The following is a 24,165-nucleotide window of genomic DNA, read 5'->3' on the forward strand; positions in this document are numbered from 1 at the left end:
ATTGAATTTGTCCGTAAAAGATTAATTTGACCTGGAAATGCTGTAGTCACTATATTGGTAAACCTAACTCATTATCTGTAGTAAGACTGGTATTAAGATATTATAGTACTTGGTCCACCACAGGGAGCTCGCGCATTAACTAAGCCTAAGACTCAGGCAACATCAGTGATGAACACTTTAATTCAGGGCAAGTGACCCGATCCGAATTGTCGTCAAAAGGCCTCGGGAGACGTCTCCGGAAAATCACACTATAACCTATGGACTCGGAATCCGAGTTTCGGATCGAGATTTCCGAGACCCGGAGATCTGTAACCAAATTCTCGGACCTCGGACTCGGAATGCGGCGTTCCGAGCGCCTTAGCAGAGCTAAGTTAGCACTTCAACAGGCTTATGAACCAGGAATCCTGGCCGCGTGGGTCTGGCAGGGTGGGCCGGACAAAGACACTCACGGACCCAGAATGTAAATGAAACTCAGTGAGTCACTTACTGTGAGTGTGCCAGCAGTACATGTCTGCACCCTCTACGGTACTCGCTCCCGAGAGTGATGGGATCGAGAGAAAATATAGAAGCTCCTCCTATCTGTGACCATGCCATGATATACGGAACACGGGGAAGCTTCGTCCGCCTTACGGTAAGATCTCCACAGTTCGAATTGCTATCGAAGCTCCGCGGCCATCAGCGTCCGATTCTAACATCGGTTAACTACTACACCATTTCCAGACCTACTTAAATGAAGCCTAGACCAGATTAGTAAAACTTCAGACCAATTAAATAAAGCCCAGACCAAAATAGTAGAACCCCAATCAAATTAAGTGAAGCCCAGATCGAATTCACTAGAACTTAGAGTGCTCGAAGCTCAATACGGTACCGGGTTACTTCCAAGAGGGAAGCACAGGCTCGTGATAGCGATAGACAGATAGCGGAGTCAGTGTGCGCTATCTCATTAGGTTGAGAGATGTTGCTGACTCTTTGAGAGTCTTGACTCAAGGGAGAACTTGCCATGCTAAGGAGTATGTATGACAAGTTCAAAGGCTATCGCGAGACGCCTATTGTGCTCACCGGTGGCTGCACGTATACGCATAATGAATGCTGCTCATTACGCTAGCACAAAGCACACTCTGCCTTTGGGGCAGTACCCTGGTACAAGTAAACAACGATAAGAAACTCGGAAGGCCAAACGGAATCGATAATAACGGTATAGCTAGGTAACCAGCTACAGGTCAGTCGATCAGATGAGAAACAGCTCATTCCAGCAAACGGTCACTGTTCACGGCGTGAACAGTTCACGCAGTTTACGTGTACACTCTGATGAACCGGCTCATGTCCTCTTTGGAACGATCCGATTCACTTTCCCAGTTGAGAGTCAGGAAACGTGGAAATTATAACTCGGCTCTCTCGTATTGAGACATCTCTACGTTGTGATAGAATAATATGTCGGAATCATACGATAGAGTGCACCGAAGTAATCTGGCGTGCACTGCTCTGTTACAAAATAATGCAGTTATTGGCGATAAGTTATCGCAGTTGTGTATATGAGCTCGAATGCGTCATGAGTATAAGGCTACCCGTATATTAGCGATGTCTTCCGCTAGCAGCTTGAGGGGGTCATTCCCTCATCTACCAACTGACCACTAAGGAAAGAATCATTGAAGTCAGTTGAGTCTTCGAGTGTCTCGCAATCGCTTTTTCCCAATGTCCTTGAAGACGATCATCACTATCTTGGGCATCTTATCGATGGTTCAGTGCTTCCCACCCAGCCCGGAGTACTGCACCGTCCCGAACGTGAACTTCACGACGACTATCTTCTTCCACGTAGGCGCTCCAGACTTGCTCGAGATGCTCTACTTCTCCAAGCAGGGAGGGGAGGAGGGCACTAACGTGACTGGTACCATTCCTTGGACAGTTGATGCTAATACTACCACACTATTCATGAATACCACTAATGCAAACTTGACTTCCTTCGCTGACTTTATGCACTTCAATGTGACCGAATGGGGTAGGATTCCCTACAACGACACGATAAATGCCTTCACACTGTCCGTGAATGGGACTCCTACTGAAGCATATTCTGGCAGGTGTCCGAAGGCTCGCTAGTTTCGTGTAATGTGGTAGATCGCTCATGAGCATCTCATTACTCCGTTTAGATTTTTGGAGGTTGGCAGAAGGAATTCAAGTTCTTCCCCGAAGCTATTTCATTTCACTCAATAATTTCCCCCACTCGGCATTATAGAAGCATCATTGGGTTTTCGGGTCAGGTGTGGCCGTTCTGTCGAGGCTATATCTTACAATTTTGAGCCGTAATGCTCTCGTCCGCGTTCGAGTCAAGTCAATAGGGCTACACCGGAAGTCATGGACTTCGAATGCACAGTCGTATTATCTTCTCACACGAGTGAGAATTATGGCCCCTTATGTCGGAACAATTCCTTGTGTGTTACCCTACACGAAGCATGTGGACTGTACACCTTTTCAATCTCAAATTCAACAATCGAAAGAACAAATTAGATGAATGAAATTTGATTTTCGACAAGTGAAAGGTGTTTTTCGCGAAATGAAAGTTCAAATTCGAAATGAAAGTTCGATTCTCGTGGACCGGTTGAAAATGAAAGTTCAAATTCGTAAATGAAATTTTTGAATTCGGAAACGCAAGTTCAAATTCGTCGAACACAAGACCAATTTCGACCAATGAAAGCTCACTTTCATCAACGCGATCAACTCTCGGAGGTCTCAGCAAAACCGTCACTGATACAATAACAAGTGGGAAAGTGGCCATACCGCCTTACCTTAACTCCGTCTCTGGAAAAGGAATAAATTCTGAATGACAGGAAAGTCACGCGCCACAAAATTGAAAATCTCAACTATTGGAGATAAATATGTGCTAATTTTCTACCTGAGGGCCATAGATTATCTCAAAGTTCTTGAAATGGTAAAATTTTGTGAGAAAAATCCATTTACTGAACGGCATGTGCAAGGATCGAACCCACATCCATCCTCATCAACGTCAACGGCCACTACGCTGACCCTGATGCACAAATCTGTGACATTATCCGCCAGATCTTGCTTTCGGATCAGATCCGGGAGCACTATTAATCTGCTTACCTGAATCAGATCATAATAATATCTGGAAACTATGATCCTGATCCTGAACCCTGTTGCATTGGGCAGAATCTTGGTCCACGATCCTGATAAGCGATCCATGATCCACATTTATAGTCCGGGTCCCCGATCCCCGAGGAAAGTGCATGATTGGTTATCAGTGGATCACGCACATGGGAAATTCTATGCCTCCTCGATGCAACTCCGGAGATCCATGATTTATTTGCTCAGTGGATAAAGCTGAATCGTCCCCATCATCGAAGGATACGAGGCCGTGATCCGAGAATAGTCTCACACGCAGAAATTTGCACGTTACGCATTTTCGAGACTGAATCCTGTTATAGCGATATCTCCGAGCGATAATATCGCTAAACGGTTCGACAAAATTCGATAAATTTCAGCGATAGTATCTCTGTGATACTCAAATTTGATCCGTTTGAGTGGCATACCATGGCGCACATTTTTTGAACACAAGAACTACAGGGACAAACTTAGTGGTCACTACATATGCGAAGAGCTTGATGGCATGATCAGCACAACTCTCGACACTGTCTGCTGCTTCGACAGCGCATTCGGTCCACCCGACATTTCCCTCTATCAGTTTCAGGCTCCCGCCTCCCTTTCATTTCTTGGTAGTTGTGGAGGTGTCAGCGAGCCAGAATAACCCTGGCGCACTTCTCGCCTGCTTCAATCTCAATTTGCCGTTGCAAATTGCACATGACCTCTTGAGTTTCCCGAAGCTTCGCTCAATAGCAGGGTCTGGTATTGAGCGACGCTTCGGGTCTGCCTAGCAGACCTCACACATCTATGAGCGATATTGAACGCAGCGTTCGGAACACTCAGCGATGGCGGCACGCGACAGCGCTACGCTATATTACGTAAACGTTGAACGTTCAGAGCATGCCTTCCGCAAGAGAAACACAGTCTGCGTATGACTCTGTGTCGCAAGAAGTTCGAAGAAGTTGCACCTCTGAACGAGCCCACTGGTACTTGAACATGTAATATCTGTTGACAACCTCAGCCGCACGAGTCACCATTTCTACGGTTTCAGCGTAGTTACTCTTGATAGAACAACGCAGAAGGCAATATTGTAAGGGTGTTATTTTGCAAGTCGGTCGGACTGACTCGGCTCGCGCCTTGATTATATCACGCACCGTGCATCGCTCCGCTCAAAGTCGTAGACGACAGTCGGAAGATCCGGGTCAAGCGCTCACATCAGTGATCCATTCATTGTCTCAGCTAAACATGAGCAGGCGAGATCTACGTGTGATCCGGCTCCACGGGTCATCTACTTCATCGTGATGAAGGACACTTTAGACAAAACCTCAGAAAATACTGTAAAAAAGAATACCCGATCCACCCGTCCAATTTTTCTCTTAAGATCAGTCATGGATCAGCATGCGCATACGGGCCCAGCACATATATACACCCTCAATTTAACAGTCAAATTTCGACTGATGAACTCACATCAGAATCGTAGCAGATCCGGAGCGCTACCAGCGCACACAGAATCTGTGTCACAGATGATCTATGATAGATTGCCCGCCTGAATATCGCGCTTCAACACGAATCTCTCAGTTGACATTCACGAGTAAGGATTCATGTTCTCTTCCGACCTGACAGGGTACCGACACGAACGAATCAAATTTCCCCCGCACCACGAGACTCACCTTTCCAGTGTCACAAACACACCGCTACGCGTCTTCGTCGAATCATCATAAGAGTTAGCTTCTCGAACAAACCAATCTTTCGACAGGCCGTGGCAGTGTCCATGACAGAGGGAATTCGTACGACATGAAATGACCTTTGCCCTTATAAAAAATCCACATTGAGCAGAACAACGCTGCAGCTAGCACAGAAAAAAGGCGTTTATCATTCACATTACCGATTGATATTGTTCGCATATCAGTAACCATAACTGCCGTCACTTCTAGGACTCCACGCCGGTTTTACCATTAACGCCCAAGGTCGATACCTCCCCCCAAATCGAAGGCCCCTATCTCCACGAGGATGGAGATACACCATACAGCCGGGCTCTAATGGGACGAACGTCGATCCTTGAAAGGGGTGCGCCTCGAGATCATCAGGTAACTGCTCTGAGACCGGTGCCTTCGCTTCCCCTCGAAGAATTTGCTCTGAGGAAGAATCAGGATGCAGATAAAATTTAGAAAATTAAAAATTATCAAATTCCGGATCTGTTTACAGCTTAGGTGGAATGTGTAGAAGCTCAGCACACCGCGAACTGGGCAGTACGAAATTTACTCACATCCGAAACCGTAGGAAGTCTCGATAAACCCCTCCGTTATCCTCACCCCAAGTGATATCATCCTCCTTGATCGGCATCAAACGTAACCAAGCAGTAGTCGGATCGGAGTAAATCGATCCTTCCAAGGTCTCGCACATCGGCACTCTATATGGTATATCGTTATGACGCTCCCGAGCGGCTTTCTTCGGAACTGATGACGATTTACTCGACATGCTGTAAAGATTAACCTACTTCGAAATGGTAGAAGATTCAGATCTGGGAAATATAGTCTCCACTAATACGAGGTGATCACACCCAAGCAGCTCGCAATTTCTCGATTTATCTATAGTAATTGTATTTACGTTTTTAGAGTATACGAGTCACGAGTGAAACGTTCATCACACTTAACCCTTTTCTTGATAGACATGATGGTGTGCTAAGATCACCAAAGTATCTCCAGTGGCGAGATACGATAAATTCCATAGATACAATTGTGGATGCATATTCCGTGCAGCAGGGCGGGATGGCACGAAACCGAACCTCTTTTGTATCTTGCGCACTGAACCTCAAGATACCTTCATAAGGCGAATCGCATCGGCTAGAGTATCTTCTTTTTCCCCGATGCACGCTTGACCTGTCTTCTATAATCACCCTTAAGCATCAAAGTCGCTGATAATTGACGATTTCAACAACCAATATTCCACAGTGAAGAGCACATCGTTATGTTAATCCATGTGGAGACGAGGCTCAAGGAGCTCCGGGTGTGTTTTACATAGGTTTTCAACTGTACAACACGCCGAGATCTGCTGACCCTGTCGACTGTGTTTTATCTCTTCCCTTCACGTCTTATCGCACACAACGAGTTTGTTTCCTCCTATACCGTAGATCACACCAATATTAATGAACACGTGAAATCACAGCATTAATGCAAGGCTAGAATCGGAATAGATAAGTAGTTATAATTAAGCGGTCTGATTGGATCGATTAGAATGGCGCGCGCTACTTACAGCTATTTTATTGTTCGATTTCACTTTCGATTTCTGTTGTCTATCATAATCAATGGTAGGTTATCAGTGATGATGGTTATTATTAATATACGCTCCGAAGCCTCTCTAGAGAGCTCGTGCGGAATCATTAAATTCAAACTGAACTACTCTCTTATAGTAACACCATGCGCACATCTGCTGATGTGAGGCTAATTGCAATTGTCGTTGCAACGGATTCGTTTGGATCAAGTGTCCATGAATACAAACTTGTTTGGAAGCAATTGACCTCGTATAATAATAATTACAGTTGAATCTTCTCGAATGGCAGAAGTGTTTAGAATTCCAATGGTAATTATAGAGGAAACTATGGGAATGATCGATTCCAATGGTAATTATAGAGGAAACTATGGGAATGATCGATTCCAATGGTAATTATAGAGGAAACTATGGGAATGATCGATTCCAATGGTAATTATAGAGGAAACTATGGGAATGATCGATTCCAATGGTAATTATAGAGGAAACTATGGGAATGATCGATTCCAATGGTAATTATAGAGGAAACTATGGGAATGATCGATTCCAATGGTAATTATAGAGGAAACTATGGGAATGATCGATTCCAATGGTAATTATAGAGGAAACTATGGGAATGATCGATTCCAATGGTAATTATAGAGGAAACTATGGGAATGATCGATTCCAATGGTAATTATAGAGGTAGAATCGCGGTAAACAACCCTGGACTGACTCGAAGCTGTTGATCTAAGTAGCCATGATATACACAACAGTTGAGTGAATCCAATAGTTAAATCGATAACAAACGTACCAAATTTAATTATAGTTATTATCTTATATATCAATATATTTATAATGTTATAATTATTAATAATTACTATTGGTATTATGTGACCACCGATATCCCTATTATTTATATTAATATCATGTTAATAAGTTAGAGACTTGCAAGCTTCACTAGTGTTTTCGAATAAAGCCGACAATACAAACTAACTCGACAAACTGAATATTTTAAAAGTAGAAGGGAAAGATGCTCAGAGGAATTATCAGTTTTCTGTGGCGTTTCGTGAGCATTTGGGCTCAACTAATGCAACCATTGTTAAAACCGTTTGATGATCACTAAACTCATTCTGAACAAACACTTCTACAGCGGTATTAGTGTCTTATCAAACCTTGCAAGTTCTCATATTCGCGCTCGAGAAGCTCTTCACAACTCAACTTTTAAAGACAACCTCGTGCCGTTTTTTTGTAGTTTTTTTTCTGGTGTGTAGCTTGACCAGCAGGAGTTCCACACAGGACACACCTCCTACTTCCCCACCACTACTAATACGCAAAAAAAGACACTTTTGTAGAAACTGATGACATAATTAGTTATTATCATCATTATCAAAATCGAACTTCAATCGACGCAACAGTTCAGCGTCTCGAGCACCACCAATGCGTTTGATATCCGCGTCGGACCAGTCGTAATTCCCCTTGCCGTTCTTCACACCAAGTCGACCCTCAGCGACCAACCGTTCACTCCGATCATCGTGGGTATCCCTAAAATGCAGCAAAAAAATACTCAAAAAATACAAAATTTTCGCAGTTACTTTCCGAGTTGAGGGAAAAATCTCGCATGAGTGTCCTCAACGAGATCAAGCCCGGCAAAGTCGTTTTGCTGGAAGGGTCCGATCGTGTTAAAACGACGGCCAAAACCGTTGTAAACGACCGAGTCGATCGTCTCGGGTGAGGCGACACCCAACTTGACGAGATGGAGGCATTCACGGTAGAGAGCTGCTTGTAGGCGAGCGCAGACGAAGCCGTCGATCTCCTTATTCATCTGAGGGGAAAAATATCAGAAAAAACAGGAAAATATCGACCTGAAAATTCGTGATACCGAAAAAATTACCAAAAATGTCCGTAAAAAATGACGACACAGATCTTGAAAAAACGACAAAAAAATACCAAAAAATCCTCAAATTCGCTGAAAAATAGCATAAAAATAACGAGAGTGAATACTCACCACTGCTGGTTTCTTGCCGCAACTTTTTAAGAACTTCTCAACTTTCTCAACCGCATCACCATCAGTTTTCTGACCAGGGCAGACCTCAACCAAAGGCACCAAGTAAGCTGGACCGATGAAGTGAGCGGCCAACAGGCGTCCAGGCTTGTCGAGTTTAGAAGCGATTTCCGTAACGGAAAGACTACTAGTGTTGGTGCACATCACAAAATGTTCCTTTTTGCAGGCATTTTCAATCTGTTTGAAAACACTCTGTTTCACACCAGTGTCTTCAAGTACGGCCTCAAAAACAAAATCGGCGTTTTTTACTGCGGATTCGATCGACTCAGCAGCATAGATCTCGCCAGGCACAGCAGTAGGGGGAACATGATTTTCCCTTAGGAATTCTCGTTGATTGATAGCATTCTCAACACCAGTTTTCAAAGCTTCTGAGCTCGTATCGAACATATGCACGTGATGGGGACCACCCGCAGAGATGCACGCGGCGATACCGCTGCCCATGAGCCCACTACCGATAACGGCGACTTCCATGATGAACAAAAAAAAGACGGTAACTGAAAATTCACGTTGCTTTCATTCGTACACTTCGGGAACTGCTAAGCTGGGTAGCAGTTGAGGAAATCCAACATAGATCTCAACAACACTTTTTCGGAAAAATGGAAATGATGACGTTTCGTGCGGAGGAAATACAGCTGAGGAGAACAAGGGGACATTTTGTGTTCACTCGTAACACAACAGCTTCCAGTAGCGTCGTCGGCCGACTCAAACCCCGGAATAACTGGTGGCAACTCAACCATTAGAACATGGGAAGTGAGAGGCTACACCGACACCGGAAAGACTTGGCAAACGGTCTCATGGGGAAGGGTGCAATAAACGGGGCTGGTAGTGCACGTGTCACCTTTCGAGGTTTGAGTCAGCCAACGCTACATCTTCCTCGACGAGCCTTTTGTATTGTTAACAGCGAAGCGGCGAGCGGAGCATTTCCTCGTTCGAGTTGTTCCTCCACGACTACACCAGTTGAGTTCTCGAAACACATACCACTCCAAATAGTGTAGTTTATACAGGGCCCATCCTTCAAAACCGGAATATCAGCCAACCTCGAAAGCAGTACTATTTTGAAGATCTCGTCGACTCAGCTCTAGACTTCGTATATTGAACGATATGGAGAAAGCTGTGTAGACTCCATTTCTGGAGTGTTTCTCTTTATCGATGGTCAAGCGATATGCAACAAAATTTTTACGGAATGGTAAATCTGATCTTTCCAGTAAGTCGAACCATGCTTAGCCGCGTATACAGCAAAATGGGCGCTATTAGCACTTCTCCACACACGTTTCGATAGAGAGTAAAATGATGACCATTGGAAAGAAGAGCTCGCCGAGTGCTTCAGAATGGTTGCTGATATTCACGTGCGTTGAGAAATTACCATCACTCTGTATATCCTGCATAGAATATGAATATGATTACTCTATCGTCCAATAGTTGTGTGGTGTGGAATCCGTTCTGCCCAATTTGTCCCTCCTAGCTATGGCTAGTAGAAGGTTGTATTATTGCTGTTGTATTCATCTTATTCCTCCAAATAGTAACGCTCAACGTCAACAGGATCTGTGGTGTCGAACAACCCAACGAGTGATCACATATACTCCATGTTCATAGAATCGATTGTTGGTCGTATTATTCGTGTAATATGCAACTCTGGAAACAATTTTGAGTTTCGAAATCGGTTTATCGAACAACTCCATACCCTCATAGCCGTGCGGCATCAATTCTGTACAGTTACTGTTTGTCACTACTCCATCATCACCATTACTGCGAATGATCTCTTCATCCCTACAGTGCCACCATAACATCACCAAAGCCCTACAATCTTCTTATGACTACCATTAACGCATCGGGGCCCCCGATTCGGGGGTACTCCTATTGCCCTTCTACCATCACACTACATCACTGATGACTGGAGTCTTGATTACTACTCCTCTTAGGTGCACTTGTCAATGGCCTTCTACTACGATGAAATAGTGTTCATGAGTCCTGACGCTGACGCGCGCGCCATGATGATCGATTTTACTTCTCCTATTATAGCACCTTAAAAGGATTCCCCCCAAAATTTTAACACTTTTTTTATTTTAGGGATTTTTTGCGGTTAAGGGCTATATGCATTCAGGGAGTTTCGAACCAGGGACTTTCCCAAGACTAAAAACCTCGCCTACCACTACACCACTACTACTCAACAATCAACTACACCAGACACCAACCAATCAGAACTGTTCCTAGAGAGCTCATCAGAACTACTCAACGACTCTTGCCAAACGGAATATAATTGTTACAACAACTGCGTATTATAACTGCGATCGAGCTCATATCATTTTTCCAAGTCCGTCTTGTGCACCCTAAGAGAACAAAAATCCTCATTTGGGAATTTCACTAAATCACAGAATGAAAATTCTACTTTTTACTGCGCAGAATTTCCACTTTACCAACCTAAAAACTCGCGAAAAGTAATTCCAAAAAAATTCTAATTATTATTCACTCACTTTTCAATTTAACTGCAATCATTTTACACAGCGATTTTCGCAAGTCCTCGCAAACGCGGGCAACCACCATCAAAAATCAAAATCATATTCCTCCAGAAACACATAACGTCTCGACGGGAAAACTCCTCATAAATTTTTCACATATTTCTTGATCAGTTCATCATGTAAATTCACACGTCACATTACGAACATCGTTTGCCCCCCCTATTTTCACAGCTTTAATATCCTCATTTCTCAGCAACACCCCCACAACGTTTTTTCGAGCATTTACGCATTAAAAATCTCCTTCAAAAATTTTCTGGTTCAAACGAATTCCCCCAAAATTTAATGAAATTCCCCTGATATTTTTCAGAGATACTGTTGACTACCTGAATGTGAGCGAAACTCGCGGGTAGTGCTTCGAAATATAATTCTCTTTGGTGATCTGATGTAGATAATTCTTCTGCGTGTCACCAGCCATGATAACGACACTTCCGTTCTCTAGTCGAACATGGTATGCCGTATCGGATCTAACACAACAATGACTTTTAATACAACAATAACATTTATTTTTTTGCACAATTTCTTCACATTAACATTTTGCATACGTGTGAGAACTTACTATTCACAACTGGTAGTTTTTGAATCATTATCATCATCAACACCAGTGGGGGGATATGCACATGGTCAACAACTACAATGTGCAAATTGTGAGGGAATTTTGGGAAATTTTTCCTTGCTTTTTTGTACACTTCTACTATAGGTAGTAGGGAAACTCCTGGGCTCAGCTGAGGAAAGTAAATATATATTCCTCCAATAGTGAGAAAAATAAGCGGTGTTGCAGAGAATACGAAAACAGCGTGGAGGGAAAATATGCACATGGTCATCAACTACATGTGTTGGTGATGATGAAAATGTAAAAATTTCAAGAAAATTGTGTCACCAGTCGCGAATGTATATAACAAAAAATTCTACATCTCAAAGAGACTTTCCCAACTTCTTTTTAATTTCCGCCAAATACAACAATCACAAAAATTACAAAAAATACACCTCTTGGGGAGACCCCAGCTAAAGGTAAGAATAAAGCCAGAAACTCACAAGCGACAATCAACATATAAATGGAGTTTCACGGCCACCCGAGTGAAAAATATATTTCACGACTACCGCATATCACCGCGAATATCGCGTTTTTCACCGAAAATTACGACGCCACTTCACATAAAACGGGTTATGAAACTCCAACAATATAACCATTCAATTACTCCTTCATAATAAACTTCATACCAAAATTTCCCAAACTCTCACCGCAACCATAACAACAATAACAAAAGATATCAAAACCAGAGCAATACAATCCTCCCCTTCCCCCCTCTTATTACGGTGCTCCCATCAGTTTTAGTGAAAATATTCTTTCCGCGCCAAAGCTCACACAAGGTATGGGACAATCTTCCCGCAACTCGGGTTCGTTATCACTGTGATAAGCAACTCCTAAAATACGGAAAAATTCCAATTTCGATTATTTATAAATTTTCACTACCCGCCCTTCCAGAGTGATAAACGTTCGCCACACAGTAATTGAAATTTACTTTATCCTCTCCATAAATCGGTCTGAGAAACTGCCTCTAAATTTTTCCCCAAAACCGGACGTTTTAACCCACGCTAAAACGCTCTTCACTCGGTGCATTATACCCAACACAAACGGCGGAAACGCATCTGCCACATATTCGCTCTCAGAAAAGGTATACCTATCGAAAACCATCACCAACATCACCAACAACTGCTCCAATTCTTCACTTACCGCATGCCTTTCGGTGACGAAAATTGCACAATATCTCTTCCATAACTCACAGTATTCCAACACACATGTTGTTCACTCATGAGCATTGATAAATATAATTCACTCTCCTCAACAGAAAATACGCCACTTTGATATCGAACATCACAGCCTAATAACGGGAACCTAAACCCCAAAGATTCATTTCGTGCCCCCGAAACAAGATACAAATCAGGTCCGACTTGATCATAGTCATCGGGGGGAATTCCGAACCATGTATAGTAACCAGTGCTCTTCCTCCTTCTTCTTCATGAGCCTCACACGGTCGCATATCACCAAAGCCATGAGCGAATCGGCACCAATCGCCATGAACACAGCGCCGTCCATGTTCCCAATACCAGCATAGATACCGCTTATGATGCTTATCATCGTTGGAAGAAGTGGATCTGATATTTATGCAACTTTTACGACTACAATTATCTTCGCGCGATTCCCTACTTTATATGTAAAAAAAAACAAAAAATCACTTTCGCTCTCCATAAAATGCTCTTCCCATCAGTGCATCACTTACTCTGAATTGGAGCTTCCATCAGATCTACTGTGCTCGCTTGACCCCACTGTATGAGCTAAGGCTTGATCCCACGTCGTAGGCTTTTTATGGAGCATCGCTAACAAGAGCTCACCTGTGAAGAAAGAGGTCCTAGTATGGAATATATTACATATATAAACTACACGGTGATAACAAAAATTCACCCTAGTGATATGAAAAACGTATTTCACGACTGCTGCATATCGCCGCGAATATCGCGTTTCTCACCGAGTTTTACGACGCCACTTCACGTAAAACCGATTACGTAAAATAAAAATAAAACTCCAATGTAAAATATCAAATCATCAACATCATAAGCCGCGCGAAATTCAAGAATGTCGAAATTAAATTCTTCGCACTTTATACGATGAATGTGAAAACACTGCGCGGGGGGAAACATGCACATGGTCATCAACTGCATGTGTTGGTGATGATGACAATATGAAAATGTGAGGGGAAAGGGATATGCACATGGTCATCAACTACATGTGTTGGTGATGATGACAATATGAAAATGTGGGGGGGGAAAGGGATATGCACATGGTCATCAACTACATGTGTTTGTGATGATGACAATATGAAAATGTGGGGGGAAAGGGATATGCACATGGTCATCAACTACATGTGTTGGTGATGATGACAATATAAAAATTATGAGGAAATTCTCATTGGTTTCTGTACACTTTTATAACTAGCTTTGGAAACTCCCGAGCTGAGGAAAGCGAACATATATTCCTACTCCAACACTTCCAAAAATAGAGTAGTACTCCCACCGCATATTGACGATATAATCATACTCAAGTTTTAAGATAAACTAAAAGTTGCTGGAAGTGTGGTATGAAAATACCATAAATTCACCTCCGTTTTCCTTCCTGTGATGTTCATCGCCTTTCTGAAGAAGACTTAATAATTCAGCTCCGCTTGAATTGGTCATAGTAGCAATAAGAAGAATGCCTATAGCAAGCACCAAGATAACCTTGCTTCTCTGTAGTTAGTAGTAGTAGTAGTACCAGTAGTAGTAGTAGTACTAGTACTAGTAGTAGTAGTAGTAGTAGTAGTAGTACTAGTACTACTAGTAGTAGTAGTACTAGTAGTACTAGTAGTAGTAGTAGTAGTAGTAGTACTAGTAGTAGTAGTAGTAGTAGTAGTAGTAGTAGTAGAACCGAGCGAACACCATCATCATCACTTGAAACCTTCCTCAACAACGAGCAATACATGATTTAATAATCATCACTTCTTCTTCTTCTTCCAGTTGCACTCAGGGGCAACTACCTATTCCTCCTCCAACCTCTGAGTATTCATCCCACCTGCTGCTACCATTGGGATGGCTTGCTGCTACATCATAATAAAGTTGTTAGTAAATGCATAATTGAGAATTTCTAAGAGACTCAAGTTTCCAAGAGATCATCAAATGCTACCGTTCGGCGCAAACAAACCGTGTCACTAAACTTTGTGTCCTAAATCACTAAATTAGACGCGCGCGCCCCTGTGATCGGTTTATGCGCGCCTAAGGTTAAGAAAAAGAACATCCTTCACACCGTTTTCAGGTGTATGGATAGACAAACATATAACCCGACTAACCGCTATTATTATATGCCGTGCTGGCCTTTCCCGCATGAGGTATGATCCTGCTATTACTACCCGCTACCGCTGGATTCCCCTCCGTCAGCGTAAGTGGTTATCTTTTGACGAGAAGAGAGAGAGGCACCGTGCCTCAGGCACGCCTACGTCGGAGAGACTGCTCAAAACTTCCTCCACGCGAATGGTATCAACGAAAGCTGGCTGAACAGTTGTTCGATTAAGTGGGTGAAAAATCTCGCGTGTCAAGACTTGAGACGGAGGTTATATCATTTGCTACTACTTGCCAGGTTCCACAAAGATCCAACAGGGTTCACGACACGTCAGAGAAAACGTCTTCGAGAGGTCTGGCATCGGTACTCAGTCTTCCATTAACCTACCGTGGCACGGTAACCGTGCTTCTTTCGCCGGAAAAATGCATTGCCGTGGATGCCAAGAAACTTTTATCATCTAATAATCAGAGGCTTAGAACCGATTACTTCTCTGTCAACCCGCAAAACCAACAACTCAACTCGTAATGCATCGATGAATTCACTTTCCACTCAATAATTCTGGTCAAAAGTTTCGCTGACAAGTCCCCAAGTTGAGCAATCAAGTGCAAGTACCTCAAAGTTTGAGGCTCAAACATTCCACCACTCCTGTGGTCGACCGAAGCTCGAGAAGCCCATCAGCATCATTAATAAGTGGTCTTCACTGAGTCATACTGTTCGAAGTATAGTGATCTGCATACATCAATGATATAGTGTTGGGTTTCGCAGCTCGAAAAACTTGGAAGGTGAATCAAAATGTAGCTCACAAAACGAGTGTCGAGTTTTCCCAATGAGACATGGACTTGAGACAGATCCGCCTGGCCCGCTGAACCCTCTTCGTAAACTTGCTTGAAGGAAGTTGCTTCCCTCCGGGTTTTTGGTTCATCTGTTTCCCTAACGCCGTTGAAACGAAGTCGCGCTTTATATCGACTATGAGGGCGCGCGCTGAGATTTAGTGATTTAGGACACAAAGTTTAGTGACAGTGTTTGGACACGCCCTACCGTTCTTGTAGTGGCGCAAACAGACGGTGTCACTAAACTTGGTGCGTATTGTCAAACTTGTGTGCGTATTGCCGAACTAGTGTGGTTTATTGTCATTCTTGATTGTGATATATTCTGCCGGTGTCAAACATGAATTCTCACTATCAATCTTGCTTGTAACATAATTGAACTCTGACAAACTTGGATTTTCATTGTCAATCTTGATGGTAACATATCTCGATTGTGACATACTTGAATTCTCAAAGTCAAACTTGATTGTAACAGAATTTAATTGTGACAAACTTGAATTCCCATTGTCACTCTTGATGGTAACATTGTCATTCTTGTCTGCTCACTTGTCAAACTTGCACGGGAAATGGTGTAGAGACGTAACAAAACGATAAGCAAACCGACAAAGTAACAATAACAAATTGTACAAGGAAACAGAAAGGGAAGAAACAATCGAATGCTCAGATGTTAGCCACAACAATGAACATTATAGCTGAGTTTCCAGGAACACCACGAGGAGGTCTCTGAGCTCGTTTCCATCTAACAGTAAATCTCAATACATTCGTTCTTGAACTAGCCCCATAAATGGACCTTCATTCTAAACGTGGTTTAAGCGGCAGCAGAAGAATGCAGCCTTGTGACCAGCCGTACTTTCCCCCTCACTCTTGCTTCATCATTCAGCATCGGCTCAAGGCCTTTCTCGAGTACTAACACATCAGATGGCTTCACGTGGAAGGATTCTTGATCCGGTCCGAGACGTCCGGGTTCTTTGCTTGATGCTAAATTTTCCAACCTGTCGAGAGTCTCGACAGGTTGGAAAATTTAGAGAGACTCGAGACTGTCTCTGAAACGACGAGGCTTGCGAGATTCTATCCCTTCGGCTTAACGGGTTCGCTGGTTATGCAGTGCATAATATGCACGAAAGGCGTGGGATCATATCTGGAACTGGTCGCTGGTGGAACGCTAGGCCAACAGTGACTGAAACGCCTACTTTGCCTTCGTTCTGAGGTATCAGCGTCAAAACCTGGAAAGAAATTTGGGGTTTGGAAGGACTCGGAAAAGGGTTGAATAGAAATTTGGGAGAATGGTTCTCCTTAGCCCGTGGACAGAACGTCCATGAGTGATCTGGTCCGCTCCGCCCTGGCTCCGAGCACGCGGCGCACCTATGGTCCGGGTGAGAAGCTGTTCTGAGACGTCATCCTGGGTTCCGAACTTCGGACTCCGAAGGTCGGTCTCGACAAGAATCTTGTCACAGGATGTATCCCTTATCGGCCGAGTCGGTGCTCACATTCGTCTATATTTTCAACAAGGTGGGGTATGCGTACTCCACCATAGAAACTTATGCAGCAGCTCTGAAAACACGGCACATCGAGGTCGGACACATTTTCTCACAAACCGCAGTTAAACACATCCGAAGGGCACTTATAGTCGTCCGGAAGAAGAACTCTGGTGCTAGCGCTGAGCCCGCTGCCAAGCTTCCAGTCACGATCAGCCAGACACGTCAGGCTCTCAAAGCATGCGTGAAAGAAAAAAAGAGATCAGGCATCACTCTTCTGGTATGCGTTTTCGGTCTGCTGAGATGCAGAGAGTGTCAAGGCCTGAGGTGTAATGACATAACGTTTAACACCATAGACGACATGGATGTCGTGCCACTCTACATCAATCGCAGCAAATGTGATCGTTTTGGCGAAGGAGCTCTCGTCCGGACTCCGGATAGGGTGTGCAGTCGTACTCGCACTGCGACCTTCAAGCCCGACTCTTCATGGACAAGCCTAGCTTGTCTCCAGACCCACGTGTTTCGAGTGTAGTAATTTAAAGGGCAGTCTGGAACTTCGAAGGTAGGAGGGGAATTGCCAGGGCCCCAGCAGAAAATTAAGGGCACCAAAGCGGGGGCCATGGGTTGGTGATTTTAGCGGGTTTTGGGCGGAAATGGAGGTCGACCGTCAGCTTTCCAGGGCAAACACTGATGACTCATCACTGACGAGTCCATAACTCATACATATGATGTACAAGGTCGAACATCCAATCGAGGTGTAATACACGGAACTTCGGTGACCGATTCGGTCAGACCGAAGATCGTTGATTGCAAACAGATTCTGTTTAACAGAACACTTGAAGTATTGCATCTCGAATGAAAGTGGCGCTGAAGTTCAGTGAATATAACAACCCACCGCAGTTCACAGGATAGCAGACTATATATAGGTTTAAGGTCGCTAAATGCTACATGCTAGCGAATCAATGGCTTGAATTCTGTATCAGACACATCAACTCAAAACATTTAGCTAAGAGACTAAGTAAGCTAATTGAACCTATCGGATAGGTTCATCCTGCCCGATGTGCTCGAGGAATTCTTCCTTAAGCCAATTACTTGACATACGTGCTCGTTTACGATGTTCAAGGTTTGAAAGTGATAGTGTTAGCATAGAACAATCTAACCAGGACGTCGCACGAGTTTATTCAAAAAGAGTACACCTTACCTGGGATTCTCTCTGAGACTTCTCTACCGTGATCCGTCAATACCATCTCGACTCTGATATGCGTTTTGTGCCTCTGCAGCGGGTTGGAATTCTTGACCGGCCTACCCGCCCAGGTGACTGTAGGAAACTTCGCCAACATAGCATCGGCCACCCGACTGCGTTGATCAGCTTCCGCTCGAGCAGGGCGCAGCCCTCCAGGATCATAGTCAAACGGATCAGATTGGCCAATACCGCGAGTGTTTTCCTCCCATGAACGTCCAGCAGGTTAGGTTGACGCCGTAGAAGATATTCTGAGGGTTGTAATGCAACATGAATATGTGGCGCTGCAGGGAAAACACCAGTTGCTGAGTTGCACCTCCTCCAGTACCAACATTCCCAGGGGCGAAAGCCGGACCCATCTTGCACATAGAAGCTATCAAAGTATGCCATATTTAATATGGTGATATTGCCCGAGTGAAGCGTATCTGCGGCAGGCTGCCGTAATGTCATTATGCAGCTGCCGCCGGCAGCTGCATAATAGGATCATCACCGTGATGACATCACGGCACCACAGCATGTTCACTTTGGAGCTCATCACTGGAGTTTAGCGGTCAAATGTAGTTCCTTGTTCGGCAATATGATGCACTCATGATAAACTCAAGAAGCTCCAATATTTAAATACGTGTAAGTTAAATCCTAATCTGCTGACATAACGGGCTCATTAGCCGAAGAATAATATCTCAATGAAACGAGTTATTCGTCAAATAGCATTCCTCTAAATAAAAGATGTAGCACCACGCTACTATAATGGCGAATCCAGCTAAAGCTCTTTCCACGGAGCAGTCATGGAATGGCCAACCATAATGGAGGGCGTGCTGCCGTGGACCGTAGATTCAAAAGAAGACCACAAAAGAAGAGAATGGTTCACAGAGATCGCGATTTCAACTTCCCGATTCCGACTCGTTTGTAAGTAGGGTCGAACTCAAAATAATTACCGATAAGCATACGATCGAAGAGAATCCAAATATTCCCTTGGCCCTCCCAGATCACGAGTGAACATTCATTAGATTTATTCCTGGCATAGTTCATGTATGTCATCGTGAATGGAGTTATGCCCTTAGGGCCCAAGCCAAACCTCAACAGTGGCAGCTTGCTCATGTGTTGGCAAGGGAAGAACCATATCTTTTTCCCTGGATCGAACTTGAAGTCGACATGCATACCCGCAGCCTTGTCAGTTTGAGTTTTGATATCCTTAATGAGATCGTCATAGTATAATTGTGGGACGAATAGGAAGTTGGTGCCGGTGTCGAGGTGTAAGTTCATATTGATGTTAAGAGTTAGATGTCCATCACCGACTTGTAGCTTATCAAGATTTACCATGTAACGCTTGTCCGTAGAGAAGTCGACGAAGTTCAGTCCACCCACATATAATGCAGGATCGCCTCCACCCAGGAGTAGGCCTCCATCAGCGGCTGGCTTTGAGGGATCAGCGGGAGGATACAAGTAGAGAGCAAAGATACCCGTCGTTACAGTTTTTGATGATAGCAACTGCGTCATTAGAGAGGGGAAGTTCACATCACCTTTATCATAGTCAAGACCCATCGAGTTAGTCGGAGCCTTCTCACTGACGGGAGGATTCTGGTTGAATATCAGTCCGAAAGTGAGGATCGGCGACACCTGACCCACCGTCAATTTCGCTTTATGCTGAAAAATGTTCACCGTGTATCCGTCATCGAAAGTAATAGTTGTAGTCGGTTTACCCACAGAGCAAGGCTCCGAACATTTGTAACACCCCATGGCCCAATCACTGCAGGGACGTCCACTGGCTTTCTCTAACCATTTCTTCCAGATGAGAAAGAATGAGTCCGACCCAGTGTCAACGAGAGCATGTAGCTTCTGGCCATTCGGGTCGACCAGAGTATGGAACAATCCAAAGCCATGCTTAGGCATAAGTCCGTACTTGACATCCAGCTTGAGAGTTTCTCCCCGGGAGACCTTCAACACGTGAAATGAATAGACCAAGACGAGCAGTCGAACGGGCATAGGAGAACGCATTTTGGTCAATATTTTGGAGCTCAACAGAGCCAAGTGCCACGTTTTTGTCTCACGGTTCGTGCGCACCTGCTGGCTCGCGGCAGCAAGTCTCGGCAACCGAAATCATCAAAAGAAAATCAACGGTTTCAATTCGGTTTTGATCGGTTTACTGACCGAACCGGCGGGATTCATCTCCCGATCGAAACCGAAAATCCCCGATTTTCTCGGTTGTTCGCTCTTTTTTCCCGGCACAGTATACTTATGCGTTCCGTGCGACACAATCTGTGCCACACAACACGGTATAGAATGGATCCCATCTAGGTCCGCAACTAGTAGCGTATTTCTTTCTTAGGCAAATTCAAAAAAATCTGTGTTTCTCGTTGACGAATGAGAGTTTTGAGATGAAACTCCAACAGGATATAGTGATTACCATGATACATCACATGTTGAGTCGAAACGGTTATGTTCGGAACGGTTACTGATATATCATGGCGAGCGAAATAATCACCCCCGCGAACCGTGCAGATTCCTTAGGCAACACAACTTGATCTCGTTATTATGCCACAGAAATTGCTTCTAACCGACGCCGTCGTAGTTAAGAGGCTTGCTGAAGGGGCTAAGAACCTCGAAGTTGTGAAGGAGCTTGGAAGGGACCACCGTACTATCAAGAAGTACCTGGAGGACCCTTCTAAGGTCTACCAGAGGGGGGTGGGCCGTACGAGAAGTCTGTTACGCCACGAGAGAAGAGAAAACTCAAGAGAGAGATGGTTAGAGCCCCGCTAGCCACCAGCAAGGAGTTGTTTGACGCGGCGGAGGTGAGTAAAGGGAGCAAAAGCACCAGGTGCAAGGTGCTGAAGAGCATAGGGAAGGTCTTGAAAGCCAACCCCAGGCCTTCCTTGACGAAAACCCATAAGGAAGAGAGGGTGCGATGGGCCAAGGATAACATGAAGACGGATTTCTCGAAGGTGCTGTGGACGGACGAGTCACGAGCGACGCTGGACGGCCCCGATGGGTGGGCCCGAGGGTGGATTATGGATGGTACTTGTCCGAGCCGATCCAAGCGTCAACAGGGAGGAAGTGGCGTCATGATTTGGGCCGGGATCATCGAAGGAAAGGTCTTCGGTCCCGTGAGGGACCAACAAAAAGTGAAAATGAACTCGCAAGAGTGAGATAGAGCCTACGGCTGGGATGATGCAGTAGTGAGCCACGCAGGTACACTAAACTTCTCGACCAGTGCTTCTTCCCATGGTATCGGAAGCCCGGGAGGGCGGCCAAGCGCGACCTGATATTCATGCAATGCCCCCTGCCATGCCAGCAAGTTTACCAAGGACTGCCTCGAGAAGAAAGGATTTACCAGCAGAAAGCTCATGAATTGGCCTCCCAATTCGCCGGATATAAATCCGATTGAACGGTATTGGAGCATCTTGAAGAAGTGAGACCTCGTTTGAGCTTGTTCACATGTAGTAGGCCCGTCTTAGGAAGTTGTACTCTGGAGGGAGGTAGTTTAACGACCTCGAGTCTCTGTGGAGATGTATCCAGGAAGCTGCTTAGGGTGAAACATGTGAAAAACTTTTTCGGAGACCCGCCCGGCCGGGGGTCACAGGGGGCCCGCCATGCCGCTGGGGTGTTTAAAATGTACATGCAATTTTCTTGTATCGTGCTTTTGTTTACGTTTTTCATAGAATGAATACGTCGCCGACGATTCATGCGAATTCATGTATTCATGCGAAGTATTCATAATGAGCCGACGTAACGTCGGCTCATGGATGACAGCTATTGATAGCTACGATTTCTGTAGCTACCTTGTCGTTGATACGCAGTGTCTGATGACCGCAGATACTTGAGTGCAGCTCAGAAGCGCTCGATCGTGAAACTGGGAGGCGAGGAGACTAGAAAACAATGTATAGCTGCTGCAGACTGCAGCCTGCAGTAAGTTAAGCTTTCTGGGTCGAAGACTTCGACTGAGATCATCTCAGTCGAAGTCTTCGACTGAGTCATCTCAGTGAGATGGCATCTCAGGTGGTTAATAGTTAAACTATTATAGTTTTGACTGCAGCGACCTGATCAAGGATTTTTCTGAACGAAAAGCACGGAGGATACCAGTCGCCGTTCCACTAACAGATCATACCCAAGACGAAAGGCCGCTGGATGTCTTCCGGCTGATGCGATGTATTCTACTATCGCGAATGTCAGCGAATGTCCTCAGTGATAGGATTGCTGCAGTTCAATCGCAGAATACGCCGTATTCTGCGATTCTACCGTATACAGTACGGTAGATGTTCTACCGGAATTGATGTCTCTATGTGCGAAAAAGGAGTTATTATTATTTCGAAATCGAAGTTCCTAATTTTTTTGTCGAAATTGGAGTTCCTAAGTCGACGCGCCAATGAAATTGAAATTCCTAAACCGATATGTTGACGAAATTGGATTTTTTTTTTTCTCATGACAGTTCGAGGCGATCACGAATCATCGGAGCTAACCCCTCCCCTCTTCCCCCCTCCGACAGCCCGTGTCGCGAAGAGCCCTCGGGTGCACACAAGTCTGGTATCGAGGACCCTATCCTCAGCAGGGGAGCTTTTATCACAGGAGTCCCTAGGGGCGAACCCATGGTCGACAAAGCCGTGACTTTCCGTGATGCGAAGGGAGAAGGGAAAGATGGAGGTGATCTCACTCCGAGGAAATCTATTGGTAAAAATGGTGGGATGGCTTCTCGCTCGCTTGGACACCGTGGGGATCCGGCTTCGAGTAAAGTCAATTGGCATGATTCATGCGCTGACGACAGCGACGTGGAGATTGATGAGGCCTGCACTCATTCGTTGGAAAACTATGATTTCGGTGATTTCTATCCGAATCCGTCTCGCGCCGAATTGAGTCCACGCTCGCTTGTGTCTTTCGAAGAAGAAATGGTTAATTCTGTCAGCGTGGAAATTGGGGCCCACGGGAGTCTGGTCCAGCGAGTCTGGACGAGCTCCTCAATAAGTTCAACGGTGTGTCGGCTTCTCTTTAGCGGCCTTCGGAAGTGATTGGCGCCGTCGCTGGCGTCCTAGACCTTCTACCCCCTGAGCACCAGCTTAGAGGCCAAAAGGTCTTACAAGTGCTAACCAAGCACCACCTTACGCTGATCGAGGGCGCGGCGCGTCCGGCCTCTATTCTCACCCCTCCCCACCGCACTGAAGCGGCGCCATCCGCTGTTCTGACACCCCTTGCCACTAATCCCTCACCGCGCACCGATAGCTCCCACCTCGTATGTACAGCTCGCGAGGCACCGACCTCTGCTCCGGTACCCTCCCCCGCGGCCCAACCCTCCCATACGTAGACAGTGTGTGGTGACTGACACAGACCTGTCTCCCTCAGCTATTAGCTAAGCTATGTAGTTCCCATTTGCTATAGCTCTTGTATACTTATATCCTCCTATGATACATACAGTTCTTGCGTTCCACAAAGTGGTAGCAGCTCCTACTGGTCAACATGACAAAAGCAAGTAATGAAGAAACGTCGACATCCACCGTAAGTAAATACACTGCTGTCCCTAAGCCCTATTCTGGTATTGGAAGTTTTCGTGAGTGGCGTCTCCGTTTTGCTTACTGTCAAGAAGCCAATGGTTGGACTGACGAGACCGCCTTGGAGAAGTTACCGACTTTATTGGAGAAGGTTGCATTGGTAATGTTCACCAGGATACCTGCGGAAAATAGGAGTACCCTATCTAAAGCCATGCAGAAGTTGGAAGACGAGCTTGCTCCCGAGCAAAGTACTGCCTTTATACCAGTTTCCCGTTTGATCAGTTTTCTAATGCTAAGTATGATTCTACTGATAATTTGGACCTCTATGCCTATAAGCTTACGGAGTTGCTGGAGTCTAGCG

The 24,165-nt window shown here is 44.9% G+C and overlaps 5 protein-coding genes across 5 annotated transcripts; 2 read left to right on the plus strand and 3 right to left on the minus strand.

Moving 5' to 3' along the window:
• Positions 1-7,709: 7,709 nt before the first annotated feature.
• On the minus strand, positions 7,710-8,875 carry Pmar_PMAR003796 (3-hydroxyacyl-CoA dehyrogenase, putative; the record flags this gene model as incomplete). The annotated part of the gene is made up of 3 exons (XM_002781741.1): positions 7,710-7,884; positions 7,935-8,164; positions 8,348-8,875. 3 exons carry the CDS (start codon positions 8,873-8,875, stop codon positions 7,710-7,712), a joined length of 933 nt encoding a protein of 310 aa, XP_002781787.1.
• A 1,828-nt stretch (positions 8,876-10,703) lies between these two features.
• Pmar_PMAR003797 (hypothetical protein) lies at positions 10,704-12,657 on the minus strand (the record flags this gene model as incomplete). Its single annotated transcript, XM_002781742.1, has 3 exons — positions 10,704-10,731; positions 11,244-11,384; positions 12,653-12,657. The coding sequence occupies 3 exons, from the start codon at positions 12,655-12,657 to the stop codon at positions 10,704-10,706; spliced, it is 174 nt and encodes a 57-aa protein (XP_002781788.1).
• Positions 12,658-18,947: 6,290 nt separating this feature from the next.
• On the minus strand, positions 18,948-20,328 carry Pmar_PMAR003798 (cathepsin D precursor, putative). The gene has a single exon (XM_002781743.1). The coding sequence runs from the start codon at positions 20,323-20,325 to the stop codon at positions 19,195-19,197; it is 1,131 nt and encodes a 376-aa protein (XP_002781789.1). The 5' UTR covers positions 20,326-20,328; the 3' UTR covers positions 18,948-19,194.
• Positions 20,329-20,862: 534 nt separating this feature from the next.
• On the plus strand, positions 20,863-21,473 carry Pmar_PMAR003799 (Transposable element Tc3 transposase, putative; the record flags this gene model as incomplete). Its single annotated transcript, XM_002781744.1, has 2 exons — positions 20,863-21,012; positions 21,051-21,473. 2 exons carry the CDS (start codon positions 20,863-20,865, stop codon positions 21,471-21,473), a joined length of 573 nt encoding a protein of 190 aa, XP_002781790.1.
• A 2,385-nt stretch (positions 21,474-23,858) lies between these two features.
• Positions 23,859-24,052, plus strand: Pmar_PMAR003800 (hypothetical protein; the record flags this gene model as incomplete). The annotated part of the gene is made up of 1 exon (XM_002781745.1): positions 23,859-24,052. A coding segment is annotated over one exon (194 nt), but the record flags the coding sequence as incomplete, so codon positions are not given.
• Between the last annotated feature and the right edge of the window lie 113 nt (positions 24,053-24,165).

This window comes from Perkinsus marinus, assembly GCF_000006405.1.
Source record: "Perkinsus marinus ATCC 50983 genomic scaffold scf_1104296941634, whole genome shotgun sequence".
Taxonomy (NCBI): Eukaryota; Perkinsozoa; order Perkinsida; family Perkinsidae; genus Perkinsus; species Perkinsus marinus.

Coding starts and splice junctions, on each gene's coding strand:
- Pmar_PMAR003798 (XM_002781743.1), bottom strand. CDS start 20,325: ATGCGTTCTCCTATGCCCGTTCGACTGCTCGTCTTGGTCTATTCATTT.